Source organism: Platalea leucorodia, assembly GCF_965183815.1.
Source record: "Platalea leucorodia genome assembly, chromosome: 1".
NCBI lineage: Eukaryota > Metazoa > Chordata > Aves > Pelecaniformes > Threskiornithidae > Platalea > Platalea leucorodia.
This window is the reverse complement of record NC_138823.1, coordinates 90,975,621-90,991,443: the sequence shown is the minus strand read 5'-3', so window position 1 is coordinate 90,991,443 and position 15,823 is coordinate 90,975,621. Positions and strand designations below refer to the sequence as shown.

The following is a 15,823-nucleotide window of genomic DNA, read 5'->3' as shown; positions in this document are numbered from 1 at the left end:
GGAAACAAAGTTTCTGTCTTAAATTGGTACAGCCTAAGATTAGGCAAAGTAGAAACAGCAGTGTTTTGTGCACATCTGCAACAGAAACTGAGCATAATATGCACATGGTAAAAGTGTGGTAACTTGGTGGTTATGTCTGCACATCTATTTTCTGGGCAATTTGAAATGGAGAGAGTCCTTAGCTAGCAAGGACTTTCAGAAGCCTTTCGCCACCTTCCATGAAACCTATGGTAGTGTAATTTCCCCGGTCCTTCCCATTTACCCATGCAAACAAGATAAGATCCAGGCTCAAAACTTTGATTGCAGAGTAAGAATGACCATAAATGGATATTGCATGTTACAGTCTGTCATGTCTCCGAAGGCATGAGATTCTGTCAGGGCTATGAAACTGGGTTCCAGGCTTCTCAATGCCCCAGCCATAACCTTTCCGAAAAATCAGCCAAGACTTTCTTTTGACTTCAGCATGGTTGGGATAGAAAAGTAACTACTCTGGTGGGCTGCACTTGGGCTGGTTCACTGCTAAGGACAATATCCGAGTGAACACCAATAAAAGAGGCAGACAATCTGCTCGAACCTGCAAACTGAAGGCTTGTCTCCTCGACACGATGCTGATGAACCATTTTTTCTTGATGCTCAAGGCATGTAAAGCCACAGACAAGCACCAACTGCTGTGTGCAAAGTAGTAAAAAAATTGCCATCAGACTTTCCTTTCTGTTTAACTTTTATTAAAAGAGGTGCTAAGGTACTGTACTGTATGCAGTACATCATATTTATTACCAAAATTAACAAATATACAAAACTTATACATGTAATTTTCTTACATCCATTTATTGGTCTATAATACTGCATTTGTTCAAGTAGGTTATCTACAGTATGTAAACATCCCTTGGATTGACCTCACACAGATTAGGAAAGCCCATCTAACCCATGTAGTTACCAAATATAGCTTTTTCTTTTTTTAAAATTTATTTGGCTTTCATTGGTAGAATCTAATCTTCACATTTGGCACATGGAAGAGACATCTACAGTGCAAAAGAGGCAGGTTTTCTGGTTTTGTTCTGAGCAGTTTAGCGGAGTCATGGTTTTAAAGAGCCGAGAATAAATTTACACAAACTTGATAGGAGATGGATTAGTGTTAATGCTCATAGATCAGCCATTAAACTAGAGCAGAAATTCAAAGCCTCTTCCCCAGCCCACTCGGCCAGGTGGAAAAAAACCCTCAGCCTTGTTTCTAAAGGATTAAAAAAGGACTCTGTTAGCAACAGAGAGAGGAGGTTTAGTTTACAAAGAGCCCTCTGAGATTTCAGTTTCAATTTTCTGCTTTGTGGGATTTTTTTTTCCTCTTGTTAGCAAGCAATATTTTTTCCCTTTTTAATGGGGGAAAATAGCCAGTGGGGAACCACTTTTCTATGCTGGCAATTTCTCAGTGAGTCGGAGATTACAGTTGGAGTTTACAGATCTTTGAATCCAGATGTATAGAGCTCAGTAAGCTGCCGTGTACAAGGGAGAGAGAGAAAGAGGGAGGGAGAGAGAAAGAGAGTAATGTCATTATATTCCAGTCGTGGAGCTTTCCAATTTTGCTGTAAAAAACAGGAAAAAACTTTCTTCCTTCTGCTTCTCACTGTTTCAGAAACGTGACTTAATTTAACTGAGTAAAGCTGATCCAGAGAGACCTTCATTCGCACCCTTCTTCCCATTCTCATCCAAGCACCGTATTGCTATTTTTTTAGGAGGCCTCACCCATGTCCATGGAAGCATCTGATGAGAATGGACCTAACCGGACACTGTTTCGCATGGAAACCCCTCTGCCATTCCTCGTCCGTTACCACAGAGCCCCGCCGCTGTCCGTGGCACCGTACATCTCGGCCAGCTTTTTGAAGCGCGGCCCCCAGTCCGTCAGGTAGTCGTAGCTCTGGTCTGAGTCTGTCGTCACCGACTGTAGGGAGCTGAGCGACTCCGCCACCGAGCCGTTCCCTTCAAACATGTACGTCTGGAGGGAGTCGAAGGGAGGCGCCCACAGGTCCATGTCAGCTTCGTACAGCTTGGCGAGCACGTAGTTGTGGACGTTGTTGTCCATGATGCACGCCTGAGGCACGTATCGGGAGAGGCTCTCTATTTCAGGGAGCATGTCCTGCCGGTTTTTCACCACCAGCTGGGCCTCCCGCGGGTTCCACATGGCGGCGATATCGAAGGCCTCCGTGTCCTCCTCCCCGCCGCCCTCGTCGTCGTACCTGACGATGTTCTCGTGGATGTTCTCCTCCTCGTCGATGATGTACGGCTGCTTCCGCTGGCGCCGCATGGAGAGGATGAGGAGCACCAGCACTGTGGGAGGCAACCGAGACACAGGGCCGTCAGCGAGGGAGCAGATCTTGCAAGGGCTTCAGACTCTCTGCTGCCCTGTTTTCCCCGGGTGAGCCCAGCCAGCCCCTTGGATTTAAAGAGCTGCTGTGTTTGCAGGCAGAGGGGTGCAGAAATCCCCTCTTCCAGTCAAAATTAGTAGCTTGAGGTCCTGCTAATCTGTCCCTTTTCTCACCTTAATTCTTAACTCTCGGTGACACTTAGGACATGTCTATCCAGCGATGCTTCCCAATGCACTGTAGCGACACTCGAGCTACTTTTAAGCTAGCCAAATCCGGTATCAGTGATGGTTTACCTACAGTGGCACACAGCTCCATAGAGATAATATTCTCCTGCTGCGTAGCTGGGTTTTGCAGCCCGCTTTGGGGATGCCTCTCAGCTAGGTGGTGCCTGTGACGTAGATGGATGCTGCCGAGGCACCGTGGTGATATGTCTGCCTACGTGGCAAAAGGCAGAGCTAGCCCCTTAGCCTGCTCCAAAGCATTTTTGTGTTTATCTGCAAGGCACTGCCTTGGGCTGGGTAGAACTACTGTCAGTTGCCCTGCGCTAACGAGATGCGGATGCTTCTTAGCATGGGGAGAAGTGGTCACACAGGTACCAGAAGCCTTTACTATTGAAAATGTGCCGTCACCTGGTGACTGTATTTCCACAGCTAGAACTCAGCAAAGGTTTTGAATGCTGAAATTTTGGACTGAGGTATCTAGGCTCCTTTGCAGGGCCAGAATTGAGGCACTTCTAAAGAATTTTTCCTGTATTCTACTCCACTGCTCCCTAAACTGGTTCCTCTGAAATTTCAGGGAACGTGTTTTGAACTAATATCTCATGACTCAAGAGAATGAACGAGGGAACTGAAGTTCTTTTGATTCCAACAGCTAACAGGGGACATAGAAGGCCTGGGCAAGGAAAGGATGGAATTTATTTGTGGAGACAGAACACATGCAAGGTGCTCAGCCCCTTTATAGCAGCACAGGCACCATTTAAATGTAGTATCTCAAGGAAAAAGGATGCAGGTGGGGATATCTCCTACTAAAAGACAAGAGGTGGAACTGCACTTATCACTCCTCTTTCCTGTGAGACCATATGATCAGAAACTGCTGAGGATGAGAAAGTAACTTGTCCCCAGCCACAGCTCTCAGTGCTTCCTCCTGGCACACCCCTTCCAGGAAAGCAGGGCCATACCAGACACCCTAGCACTTTGGGGATCTGGCAGAAATATTTGCAGGCCATATTTTTCCCCCATTCCTACACCCCAGGGTCTAAAGCCATATGCAGCTGACTACACCATCTGGTCCTTGATTTGGCCCTTTAAGTATGTGTGTGTCTACAAATAATATATACATATACATAGATCTGTGTGTGTGTTTTTGTGTCCTTCAGCTTCAGTGGACCAGCAACCCCCTGGCCAGAACTGAGGAGTTTGTCCCCTTCCAAGAAGAAGCCAAGGGTTTACCTAGCAGGACAAAGACGCAGGCGAGGATCGCAATGAGCGCCCCTCTGCTCAGGCTGACGGGGAGGACGTAGGCCTCCACGTTGCAGGACATCACCATGCCGTCATCATCGCAGCTGCACACGTGCACAGTTAGCGTACCCGTGCTGCTCAGCACGGGGCGGCCATTGTCGCTAATCAGGATGGGGAGGTAAAAGGTGTTCTGCTCATGTTGTCTGAAGCCAGAGCGTCTTGTCAAAATCCATGCTGTATTGTCTAGGGGTAGAAAATAAATGGAGAGAAGAGCTTATATGCAGAGCAAATATATTTAGCAGAGAAGGAAGGTTAAAAAAATCAGCCCTAGACCTGTATTAATTCATCTTCTCTCTTTTTTTCTTTAGTTTTTATCAGTTTATCATTAATCAGCATTTTGCCTCTGCCTCCCCTATTCCAGTACCTTCTCAGGTCATAGCTCCAAACCTGCAAGGCATACACACCTTATGAGTTGCCTTTACCCCTTATGACATAAAGTGCCCCAAGCAAACTCACAGCCTTCAGATTTAGCTAAAAGCTTTCAGAAGGCAAGACAGAAACAAACAGTTGAAGGCAACTTGTAGTCCCTGTTTGTTCATGCTCAGCAGCTTTCCTAGACCTCACTTTTAAGCGCTGCCACCATTTTGGAGATGCTAGTGTACAACCCTTGTGGACATGTTAAGGTTCTCTTTATGTTTTTTGATACATGGCATGGCCACCTGCTTGAGGCAACAAGGAGACAAAGGAAAAAAACAGCTTGCTATCCTAGAGCAGCAGTGAGTTGAAAATTTGCAACTAAACATTTTTCAGTGAAACACATGCAATTTCGTTGGCACTTTTGCCATTGAAAAAAGTCAGAATGCTTCATGTCATCATTGTCAGAATTATTCTGCTTTCATTTGACCATTCTGCTTCATTTAGTGTGACTGCCTGTTTTTTATAAGAACTTGAATCAAAATGAATCAAAATGATGCTGCTGAAAAAAAATGGTAAGAGAATGACCTAACAGCCAGTTGCTGTTGGTCATTTCAAGGGAAATTCCTACCTTTGGGGCTTTTTCCTCCATATTCAGCATGTTTTTTAAAATGTCAGAATTTCCCAGTGGCATTTGAATTCCTGTCTACCCCCTCCCTCAAATTCCTCAGACTGTGCACCAAGTTTCCTAATCAGAAAGAAATTGGATTCACGAATTTGTTCTGCATCTCAGGAATGCCAAGACAAAATCTTTGGAGATCAGTGATGATTTTGTCAGTGCTGACTTTCAAGGATTTGGCCTCAGAGACTTTTGGAAAGCACGAGACTGAATGTCTCCAATGTGATCTGGGCCACCAGGGAGTCTAAAGGAATCTTCAGGAAAATTGGCCCTTCTTACAAATATGTCTGGAAATCTTGGGCCAGCTAAGACACATGGGAACACAGGTACTTTTTCTCTTTGGCAGACCTACAAGCCTTGACCCCATGCAGTGATGCTGTGGGATTTTTGGGCGATGAGCTTCATGCAGTTTCTTTTACTGCTTAGTTTTGTTTCCTGTTCCCTTGGTTCAAAAGAGGTCGCAGTCTGGCCATCTGCATCTCCAGGCTGTTACCAATGTACGTTCACCATGCTTGGAAATGCAGGATGCCAATCAGCTCTTCCCAGGTGGATTGGCACAATGGAGCTGCTGCCTGGAAATGGCAAGAAACCCTCTGATCACAAGTAGACTGTGAAAAAAAACCAAAATACCAACAGGGATTGTTCCATTTCCTTATTATGTCCCTGTCAATTCACTGCTAAAATTTAAATCTTGGGGTGATTTTCTTCAGTGCAGAGACTCAGGTTGCATGCACGTAAATCAGCTGTATTATCTGCTGTAGTCTGAACACCAGAAATGATTTGATGTCTTGTAGGAGTGAAATCAGGAGTGTTATATACAGCCAGCTATGGAATATATCCAAACTCAAGCTAGACTTGCTAGACTTGCCTGCTAGACTTAAATTATGCTCCAAATTCCACACTTTGTGCTGCAACTCTTATGGCATCAGACAGTACTGGAACGCAGTATTGAGTATTGAGATGTTGGGCTCCACAGTTCATGAGATGATTAGTTTGAATTTGTGATGTTTTTAAAAGGAATCTCAGGGTCTTTTATTTCTTGTACGTCAATGAAATGTCAAGCTTTAACTCTCAAAGTGTAAAATTCTGAAGCGTGTGTGCATGTCTATATGTGAATATATAGTGAAATTGTAATGTCTTGTTAAATCATGTGATCACAAGAGCTGGAGCTTTGAGGAAAAAACACCAGGTGCAAGATGAAACCCCCAAAGTTGCTTAAAACTGATTATGTGTCAATGTTTACTGATTTCACCACCCTTTGATATACCACGCAGCTCTGAGTATGTGCAGCAGGTGTGGACAGACATAGATGATTTTCAGGAACGTGTCCCAAAACCCAGCAGAGAGCAGCACCCTGTGGCTACCATGGCTCCTGGGCAAGGGGTGTGCTGCGGATGGGAGCCCTCGCCTCCTGCAAACCTCCCCCTCCTCTCTCCTGGGGCACACGCAAGTGGTTTCTCTCCCTCGGGCTGTTTATGTGCCCTCTAGTATGTGCTCCCCAGCTATTAATACCACATCTTTTCATCACTGGGCCTGTTTTAGCATGAGAAAAAGCAGTCCAAAGGGCAGAAAATGGCAAAGTGCCTGGATTTATGCTCTGTCAATGGAAATCTCTGAGTCATCTTAACAGTGTAGTAATTTGGCTGCATTTCTCTTTCCTGGGTGAAAGACTCATTCTCTTTAAACTAACTTACCATATAAGTTACAAATTCTATTCAGGTGACAGCAAACCTTCATTTTATGTAAAATTGCTCTTTGTCAGGGAAAAAGACTTCATTATTCTGAGCTGGTCTTTGCCTGTAAAAGAAGTCACAGGCAGTGAACCTGACTGAAGCTGTGCAAAATCAGCTAGTGAAAGATATGAAGTGGTTTTAACCATAGGGTTTTTTTTCAGGCCAAAACCAAGATTCTATAATCAAATCTTGAAAGATATATATGTATATATATATTTTTGCTGTGATGTGGTGACTATATCACCCAGGTCTTAAATGTTCTTCATGATAAAATTCTCCTGGTGACTCTTGGCATTACATTTTGGCCCTTTTGTTTTGTTTTGCTTTGTACTAGGCAGGCATCCAAATCATCCCTAAAGACTCTCTCTACCTGTTACTCTGCAACTGCAATATGTTGGTGCCAAAGCTTGTTGTGTGACTCATCAAAAGCCAATGTGATTTGACGTGCTACTGCAGTGCGAAGGACGTGCTGGAATGTGATGCAGCATGGCAGAAACTGGAATACGCAATTTTCTTCCAAATTTGATATCTGTTAAGCCCCAGCCATCAAGAGAAGAGGGCTTGTGAGGACATGAAAGCCCCATTATACTAAAAAAAAAAGCAAGCATGACAAGAATGCACAATATTTTTGCAACAGAACTTCCAATACAGCGTCTTTGGCTCACAGAGGGCTGGTTGGTAGCACTTAGCTACAGCACTGGGCAGGGATACTGAAGAGTGCAGCATGGCGGGTCCTGCACCTGGGTGATCAGCAGGAGGTGAAAGCTGTACTTCCCACAGACATACAGGGTGGTGTCTTCATGTGGTTGCGAGAGCAAGCCATGGAGCGTCTCCTTCCTGCAGTTTTCTGCCCCACTGGAAATGATGTACCTCCCTGGAGAGGTCAGGGGAATTAACCACTGTGTTGGTCCAAACCCTGAGACTGGATCTAACCACCGCTCTTCTCACAAGAAAGGCTTGGTTTCTTTCTGCATGCATCTGTACAAGAACTGGGGATGATTAGCTCAGAACTTCTGTGTAGTTTTCAAAAACTAATTGTAATAATTATGAATAGTTAGGAATAATATAAAGAAATATTTCACCAGGAGTGGGAGAAAGAGCTCAAGAAAGCAGGCATTACAGACACCACCAGCTTGAGGAAGGGCTCACATTTTTTCTTGGAGATTTTCAGTTTACTGCTTTTGGGCTCTGCCAAAACGTGATGTACATCACAAATTTAGGGAAGGAAGAAAGAGATAAAAATTTTCCTAGGACAAATTTAAATGCAATGGGGAGGACTGCCAGAGGCTTCCAATGACAGGCCTGGTGGTGGTATAACACTGATGCCTGCACCCATCAAAATGGCGACTCTCTTCATCATGTCCTGATACCCAAAGACGGAGGGCAGCAGTTAAGGGTCAACAGAAGATCAGCTCAGAGTTTAATCTGGAAATGCAGTAAGCTTATTTCATTGTTCATCTCATTCTTACAGCAAGCCTCTTTTGCCAACTTTTTCTCAGCATAATCTTACCTGGATTTAGAAGCAGGGGAAGATGGCTTGCCAATGCCCTACATCAGTAACCAAAGAGATGGGAGGCCCCAGCTCAATTCCCTGCTTCATCACGTATGTCCTATGTGGTCTTGGGAGGTCATTTAGGCCCAGATCTTTGCAGATACTTAAATGTCTATCTCCCATTGATTTTACTGAACTCAAAGGCAACCAAGTGTGTAAGTAGCTTAATTTCTCCTTGCCCCGGATCCCTGTCTATAAAGTGGAGAACAATAGGATTTCTCTGTCTGCCAGAGATATGTGGAGAATGAATAGACTGAAGAAGTTCTCAGAGACTAAAATGACAAGGGCCAAAGAAATATGTAAAACAGCTCATCAGAATGCAAACTGTGATCTATCTGTTGCTCAGTATAAATCAAGGTTTTAATTGTTGCCAGGAAGGCTGCATGTCTTGCAGTTCCTTTTACTCCTATATTGGACAACCAAGTAATCAGCACAATTGCTAATTTTAATAGCGCCTTCCCACAGCCTGGGAAGGGTTGCTGTCTCGTGTTTACGTGCACAGGCTGTGACTATAGCACAGTTGGTTCTGTTTCGTGTCTTGCCACCCTGTGACATACAGTATAGCTACCCCCTCTGTGACTAAGTTGTATAATTTATATAGTCCTTAGTGGTCCCTAGATGAAAATATAAATATAAATTATTGTTATTGAAATCACTACTGCACTCCAAATTGCTGAGGCAGTAAATTGATTGTTAATGTGTATATTTCAAATAGTCAGTGGTTTGATACTTAACATTTTTATTTCACATTTGTAACAATAGTACCCTAAGCTTCTTGTGATATATATCTCTGGAAAACTGGTATTTTACAGAGGGTGGGAGGCACAGCCATTCAGTCACTGCTGTCACTATAAATTATCACAACTATGGCCTTAGACAGGAAAAGTGCATCTGATGCTGGGAATTTTGTGAGTTTCTTTTTTTAGAGCAATGCCTTGAGGATGAAATGAGCCTAGTTTGCCAAATGTGTTAGCAATAGCTGTGTTTTATTTGTTCACTTATTTTGGCAACATGCGTTCAAAAATAAAAAAGAGGGAGACAATGGGAGAGAGAAGGGGATAAAAATGCAAGAAATTGTGTGAGGACGCTTCAGGGACACTATAGAAAAAAAATTATTTTGGGATGAAAAAGCATTAGCATGCTGTGGAGGAGGGCTCCAGACTCTGCAAGTAACATGTTTTAAGACATGTTTGGTTAGTGAAGGCAGGGGCTTCTTTATTAGCCTCTATGTTGCTCTTTCATATGTCTGCAGAGGCACAGATAGGGACTTATGGAAGTAAGTATGACAAGAAGGCATGTGTGGGAGCAGGGGCAGGCACTCTGCTTGGAGACTGGCCACGGATGCTGCAGGTGGCCAGTCTTTCTCCCCATTTATTCTGGAATTGCTTGCTGATTTGTGGTACTTTACACACTGAACTCCCACTGAAATCCAGCCCCTTCATATTGACTTTCAAAGCTCTACACCAGGTCACTCAAGGTCGTCCCTCTTTCCCGATGAAGGCTGCTGTGGACCTGACCTCAGCACCATTGTCTGCCCATGGAGATCCTCTATCAGCAGCAGGCATGCAAAGGTTTGCCATGGCAGGGCTTCCCTGCAGGCTCCAAAACCACCAAAGCTTCCCCAAAAGAAGCAAATTCCACTGGCTAGGATACTCAAATTCCAGTGCTTTGCCACGAGTCTTCCCACTGGTGTTTCAGTTTCTACTTAGAGCATCTTACACAGACTTTTAGCTGTATGCCAAGTTATCCCCCTAAGGCTCTGCATCTCCTCCCTCCCTTCCTCCCTTTCCTAGGGAAACCAGGATGTGCAAAGAGGAAGCAAAAAAGTGCTTGGGGGAGAAGACTGGAACAGTACAAGAACCTTCCCTTTCTGTGCCTGGGAGAAAACATGCAGAGTACAAAAAAAGAGCAATGTAATTCCCTACAGATTTGTCTCCTAGTTCCAGTTCCTATCCTACCTTTAAGCATCTCCTTTTGAACAAATGCAATTTCCACTCTGGTAATCCAAGATGCCTGCAGCCTGACCACAAGACCTGAATTTGCACAAAACACTGGCACATTTCCTCGAAGAAGAAAAAGGGGCCTATTGCTAGAGAATATTTATAGAGAAGAAAATATCATATAACCTTCAAGTGTATTAAGTAATATGTCATTTTATCACTGCCTTTAAGGAGCAGGTGTCACTTGGTATTATTTGAAATGGCAGTCTTATCACACACTGTAAGTCACAGCCTCTCAAGTCCAACTCAGGCATTAGAAATTAGAGTAGCTAACTGTCTGTGTCCACTCTGATTACCTTGATTGTCCCTTAGAGTAAAGTTGGGGTTGTTGGCTGCCTCCGGAGCCAGGCTGTAGTAGAAGTGCTGACCCTCCTGTGGGTCATCCCTGTCGATGGCGCTCACTGTCTGGATCAGCTACGGAATATGAGAACAAAGCAGAAACAGGTAAGAAGCAAAATATATATAATATAAATAAACAAACATAACATATTTTTATATATATAAATATAAGCAACTGGAGCATTTGAATAAAACTGTCTTGCAGAGGTACAATAGATAAATCAAGAAGAGACTCAAAACCTTGCAGGCTTCATTTATTTTGCTATGATCATGCAAATCACTTTTAAACAAAGGAGGAGATAGTATGTTTGCTTCAAATAACAGACACTTTTCTCTCATGCATCCCTGTCTTCTGTTGCATGTTTCTTTTTTCTGTTGAGGGCCCAGGGTATTCAGAAGATTCATTGTGCATTAGAGAGCTTGTAAGAAAGCCCATACTTATTTTCAGCTTCATTTTGCAGGTAGAAAAGGACTTCAGGTTGATTATTTTATCACTCTTTTAATTTTAAATCAATTAAATTCTTCCCAAGATGTCAGTGGAAAAGAAAGAGAGAAAAGGCAACCATGCAGACACTCTGCATATGCAATAAATAACACCATGGAAAGAAACTAAGACAATGCTAAATCCAGAAAGAGATTCGTCACCACACCTATAGAGGCTTAAGTAAAGTAGATCTAACAGCTTGTAGCACAGTGAGCTATAGCTCTGTCTGAATAAACATTCTGACATCTTTTTAGACAAGGAGTAAATCTTCACCTGGATTTTTACATTCAAAAGTTATTTTTGGATTCAAAGGCAAACGACAGACCCATAAAGCCTTATTCACCACCTTAAAACTGATTTCAGAACTTTTCAAAATGTGGCAACAGAATTTGGCTTTCTCCACTGAAGGAAGCAGTCCAAATTAGCGTGCGTTTCATGGAACGCTTATTATTTAGGACACGCACCCTTCAAAATCAGGAAAAAGGCTAGGCAATGATTTCTATTCCCTATGTTATTAAGGACCTCTGTGAATTAGTGAGGTGAAGTTATCCTCTATATGATAGTCATGAGGACATTTGTCCCAGCAGTGAGTAGCTATTTCATTCTGCTTCACAGCAAGCTGGGAGAAGCTTCAGCGAACACACAGTGATATTGCTAGCATAATTTTTCCTTCACAAATCATGAGTGGTGCATCTATGTGTTTCAACTATGCGAGTCAGCTTTGCATTAGGAGACACAAGTCCCCACTGTGCACCCTGAATGGTGAAGCTCCAAGTCTCCTCCCCACAAGCGATCAGCAGTAGAGCTTGCACCAGCTCCAGCGAGGGAGAGCTCGTGCCCATCTGTGACACAGGCAGACCTTGTTCAAGGGCGTTGATGGGGTTTTGGAAGGGAGAGGAGCAAAGAGGCTTTGCTGTTTGCTTGGAGGTGCTGGTTTACAATCTGCAGAGCGGGAAGTCCTGTGTTGTCTATGACTCTCTCATCTCCAGTTCACAGCAGAAGAGATTCAGTTTGGCACCCCTTTAAAGCTGACGTAGTGTGTTATGTCCAGCTCCCGTGAGTCCAGGGGTGCTTAAGGCTCTTATAAATAGGGTCTTTTAACAGTAAGCCTTATCTGTCACACATGGGCTGGGCTGACTCCATGGCACTTCTCATCACACTTCTCCTCTCTTTGTTGCTGCTACAGGCCGCACCGGGTGTTTCCTTGCTGGCACCTGCCCAAGGGAAGGCTTCATTTCAGCCATGAAGTGTATTGCGCGGTGAGCCTGGAAACTACTGCGGGAGGAAAAAGAGGTGCTATATACGATGCTAATCCCGGTGCGATGTGCTTGCCTTTGGAAAGCAGCACAGACAGCTGCTGATGAGAGTTCAGATGAAATGCGTGGTTAGCTGAGCCCTCTTTCCAACACTCACCCTTGCTGGCATGCTGTCTCCGCGTAGGACAGCATCCCTTCCCAACCCCTGGCGTTACTAGCATTTCTCACCTGCCCTGCTTTGGCGTTTTCACAAACAAAAGCTTCATAAAACCTTGCAAACTCTGGCGCGTTGTCATTCACGTCCAGGACTTTCACTGTCACGGAGACGCTGCCCACCTGCGAGGGGTTGTCTGGAAGGAGGAGGCACAACGTAAAGAAAGGCAATATACAGGAAGGTGAAGGGGCTGCTCCTCACTCTGCTCAAGAGGTAAGGCAGCTTTTTTGCTACTGACTCACGTAAAATGACATTTTCCCATCTGGAACTGCGGCTGCTTGTGGGCTGTGTGACTCGGAGTAAAGTTGCAAATGCTGCTCTCTGTCTATCCTGGCTTCCCATCTAATCACATCTTTTTCAAGCAAATTCAGTGAAAGACTTCAACCTGGTTCAGTCCAGTGGGGCTATTTCTATAACAAAAGTTTTAGACAACGCCCCATGTTTTTTTTATTGCCCTTTGACTGGGCAATACTGTTTGTTGAGCCTCGGTACTGCTGGCACAAATTAGGAAATGATTGTTTTAAGGATAGGCTTGTTATTTAAAGTGTGTTGGAAATGGTAGTTCTGCAGTTCAGATATGTTTTTGCTCAGAATTTATGTTCCTTGGACTCAAAAATAGTGTCAAGTCTTTGATACTTTGTACAGGGGGTTTTAAAATGTAATAACACATGCAATTGTACAGAAAAGCTTTCACTGAAGCTTAAAATTGCAATGAAAATTTTACATTCTGCATGACATCATTTGTGATATGTCTGTCCCACTGGTTCATTAGCTTTCTTTGCCAGTAAATCCATACATCATTTCACATAACTTCACAATTTCCAAACTAAGCGGCCACAGAATAATTTTTTTTGTACTGTGTTTTTCTGCCCCAAAACATCTTTTTTCCCTTATTTAATGATAAAATGAAACTCTAACCAGAAAGAAAAAAAAAAGGAATTTATTATTAAGAGGTCAGAAAAGGTGCAAAAATCCAGAAAATTCTTAAAAATTAGTGTTCTCATCTTCTTTTTAGCCATACTACTTTGTGCATTTATCTCCAAATATATCTCCCTTTATAGCAAGAAATGATATGTTCATATAAACAATAGAGAATTTGCTTATACTCTGGAATTTTCTTAAATGTTCAGTGTGCTGTATCCATAACATGTGTCACATTGTATCATTGAGATAATACTCTTAAACTACATTGTTTCTCCCTAGTTTATAATTTAATCCTTCAGCTTCCCACATATCCATACATATCTTGCTAACACACCTGTCATTGTGGCAGATGAATGTCTGCATTTACACTCTTAGTAATATCGATCTAACTTTTAAAACTAGGAGCTTTATTCAGGACTGCACAACTACATTTTTTAAACTATTCACTAAATTAAAATATTGTGCTGCACATGTACAGAGCAAAACTGACAGAGGATTGACAGAGGATGAGTGAAAGGAAGACATGCCTTCATATTGCTCTCACCCTCGAGTGCTGCTACAGGGGCAGCTTTTACAGACTCCTGAGTGTATGTGGATTTACATGGAATTGCAATGGCCATTGGTGCCTGAAAATAAAACTAGCATCAAAATAGATGGGGGTGAGATCCCATCACGCCACCAGGCCCCCTCACTACTAAAAAAGGGACAGAAAGGCATCATGTGCTGGAACAGCCCGCAAATACGTGGCAGAGTCACCCTGACTCTTGTGAAATATTCCCTCTGCTAACTTCAAGTTGGCTGATTGCATTTTGGGCAAGCTTCTTGAAACTTTTTTCCTCTCAAATTGTGCCATATCTCTGGTACAACCTGGATGTGCAGGGAGATCTCTCAGACATGAGGAATGACTCAGCTATTGGCAGCAAGCTTCTGAAAAACTGCTGCCCCTCAGCAGAAGAACTGAGATCCTGAGCAAAAGCTCTGTGGACCCAAGAGATTTCAGGTTCAGGTTGGGTGAACCTTTTATTTTATTTGCTTATATATCCCAAGCTTCTTTATGAAGCTCACATCTGTTAGTGTTTCAAACTATCAGCTGAATTTTTCATACTGACACTATGAAATGATCAGCATCTCCTTGTTCTCATAGCCTCAGTAAATACCTGGCATGGGTGAATCCTGAGCTGAGTTTTAGCTCATTGTAAAACCCAAAAGCATAACGAGTTCAGCGTACTAGAAGATCCCAAAGCACTCTGGCCCAAATTATTTATGCAGCAAGCAGATGGTGATGACGATTACTTGCTGCTGAACCAGAGCAGATTTCAACTAGTGACCTAGCAGTGTAGGATCATTGCTGCCTACCAGTCCCTGCACCGCTCAATCCTCCCAGGTAGGACTGGCAGCTCTGGCAGCTGTGCAGCCTTTGCAGCATCTGCTTTAACTGCTTAGCCCTTCTGAAGAGACAGAGCTCTTGCAGAAACACATCAGGCAGAGTTTTAAATAAATCCCTGGAATACTAATGAATTGAAAAAGCAGCACTCTGCCAGCCTCTACTCCTCCCTCCACCCTGTGAAGAAGAGCATAAAAAATAAATAAAATGCAGTATTCGCTTGTTCATGTCAGAAGAGTAATTCAGTTAATACGGATTCCCACTCAGTGCATAAGGACATGTGAATTGCTGAATTCAGGTCTCTCAGCCTGCTTTGTCTATTGTATCTCTTTAATCTATGTACAGTCTGCATTCTCCTTACTCAGCTCCACGGCCAGCACAGTGATGTTGTGCCAAGAAACATCCTCCCGGTCAAGAGGTCTTGCAGTCATCAGTGCTCCTGATGTAATGTCGACATAAAAGAACCGCCCCGGATCACTGCTCCTGTCAATCGAGTATCTGCAAGAGTACATATAAAAAATATCATGCAACCCTTGTGAAAACTGTGTGTTATAGCCAAAGAAGTACCTCAGCAATATGAAAAAGTACCCCAGCAATGAGAATACTGTCATACACAGCAGATCCACATTGTTCCACAACCTAGTTATGTGCTCCATTGACTTGTACAGGTACAGAGTGGGATGCTCGAAAAACGAGGAGTTCATGTGGCTAACAGCATTTAACAGTGAGTATTGCTTGGATGGAGCTGGAAGACAGGAAGATTTAGAGGAAGAAGCCTCAAAGCAAGGCACAGCTCAGCACAGGAACATCTGCTTTACAGAGAAAAATCTGTCAGTGAGGAGTGTGATTGCTTTTTTCTAAGCAAAATAATTATGCCCTTTCCTTGGGCACAGTTCAGACAGGATGAAAATGACTTTACATCAGCTCGTTCTCTGGGCACTTAGGATGACGAGGAGGAACCGTTCCCTTCCTTGTGCCTTTGTATTCTCTCCTCCTTCAGGGGAATAAACTCTACCTGCATCCTGGA

The 15,823-nt window shown here is 43.5% G+C and overlaps 1 protein-coding gene across 1 annotated transcript in view; it reads right to left on the bottom strand.

Moving 5' to 3' along the window:
* Positions 1-1,822: 1,822 nt before the first annotated feature.
* CDH20 (cadherin 20) overlaps positions 1,823-15,823 on the bottom strand; it is a gene marked incomplete at both ends in the record, with an annotated part of 36,634 nt that continues 22,633 nt past the window's right edge. The window contains 5 exons of the mRNA XM_082332884.1: positions 1,823-2,322; positions 3,809-4,060; positions 10,492-10,609; positions 12,503-12,624; positions 15,158-15,294. Of these exons, the coding sequence (XP_082189010.1) occupies positions 1,823-2,322; positions 3,809-4,060; positions 10,492-10,609; positions 12,503-12,624; positions 15,158-15,294 (1,129 nt within the window). The remainder of the gene's footprint in view (positions 2,323-3,808; positions 4,061-10,491; positions 10,610-12,502; positions 12,625-15,157; positions 15,295-15,823) is intronic.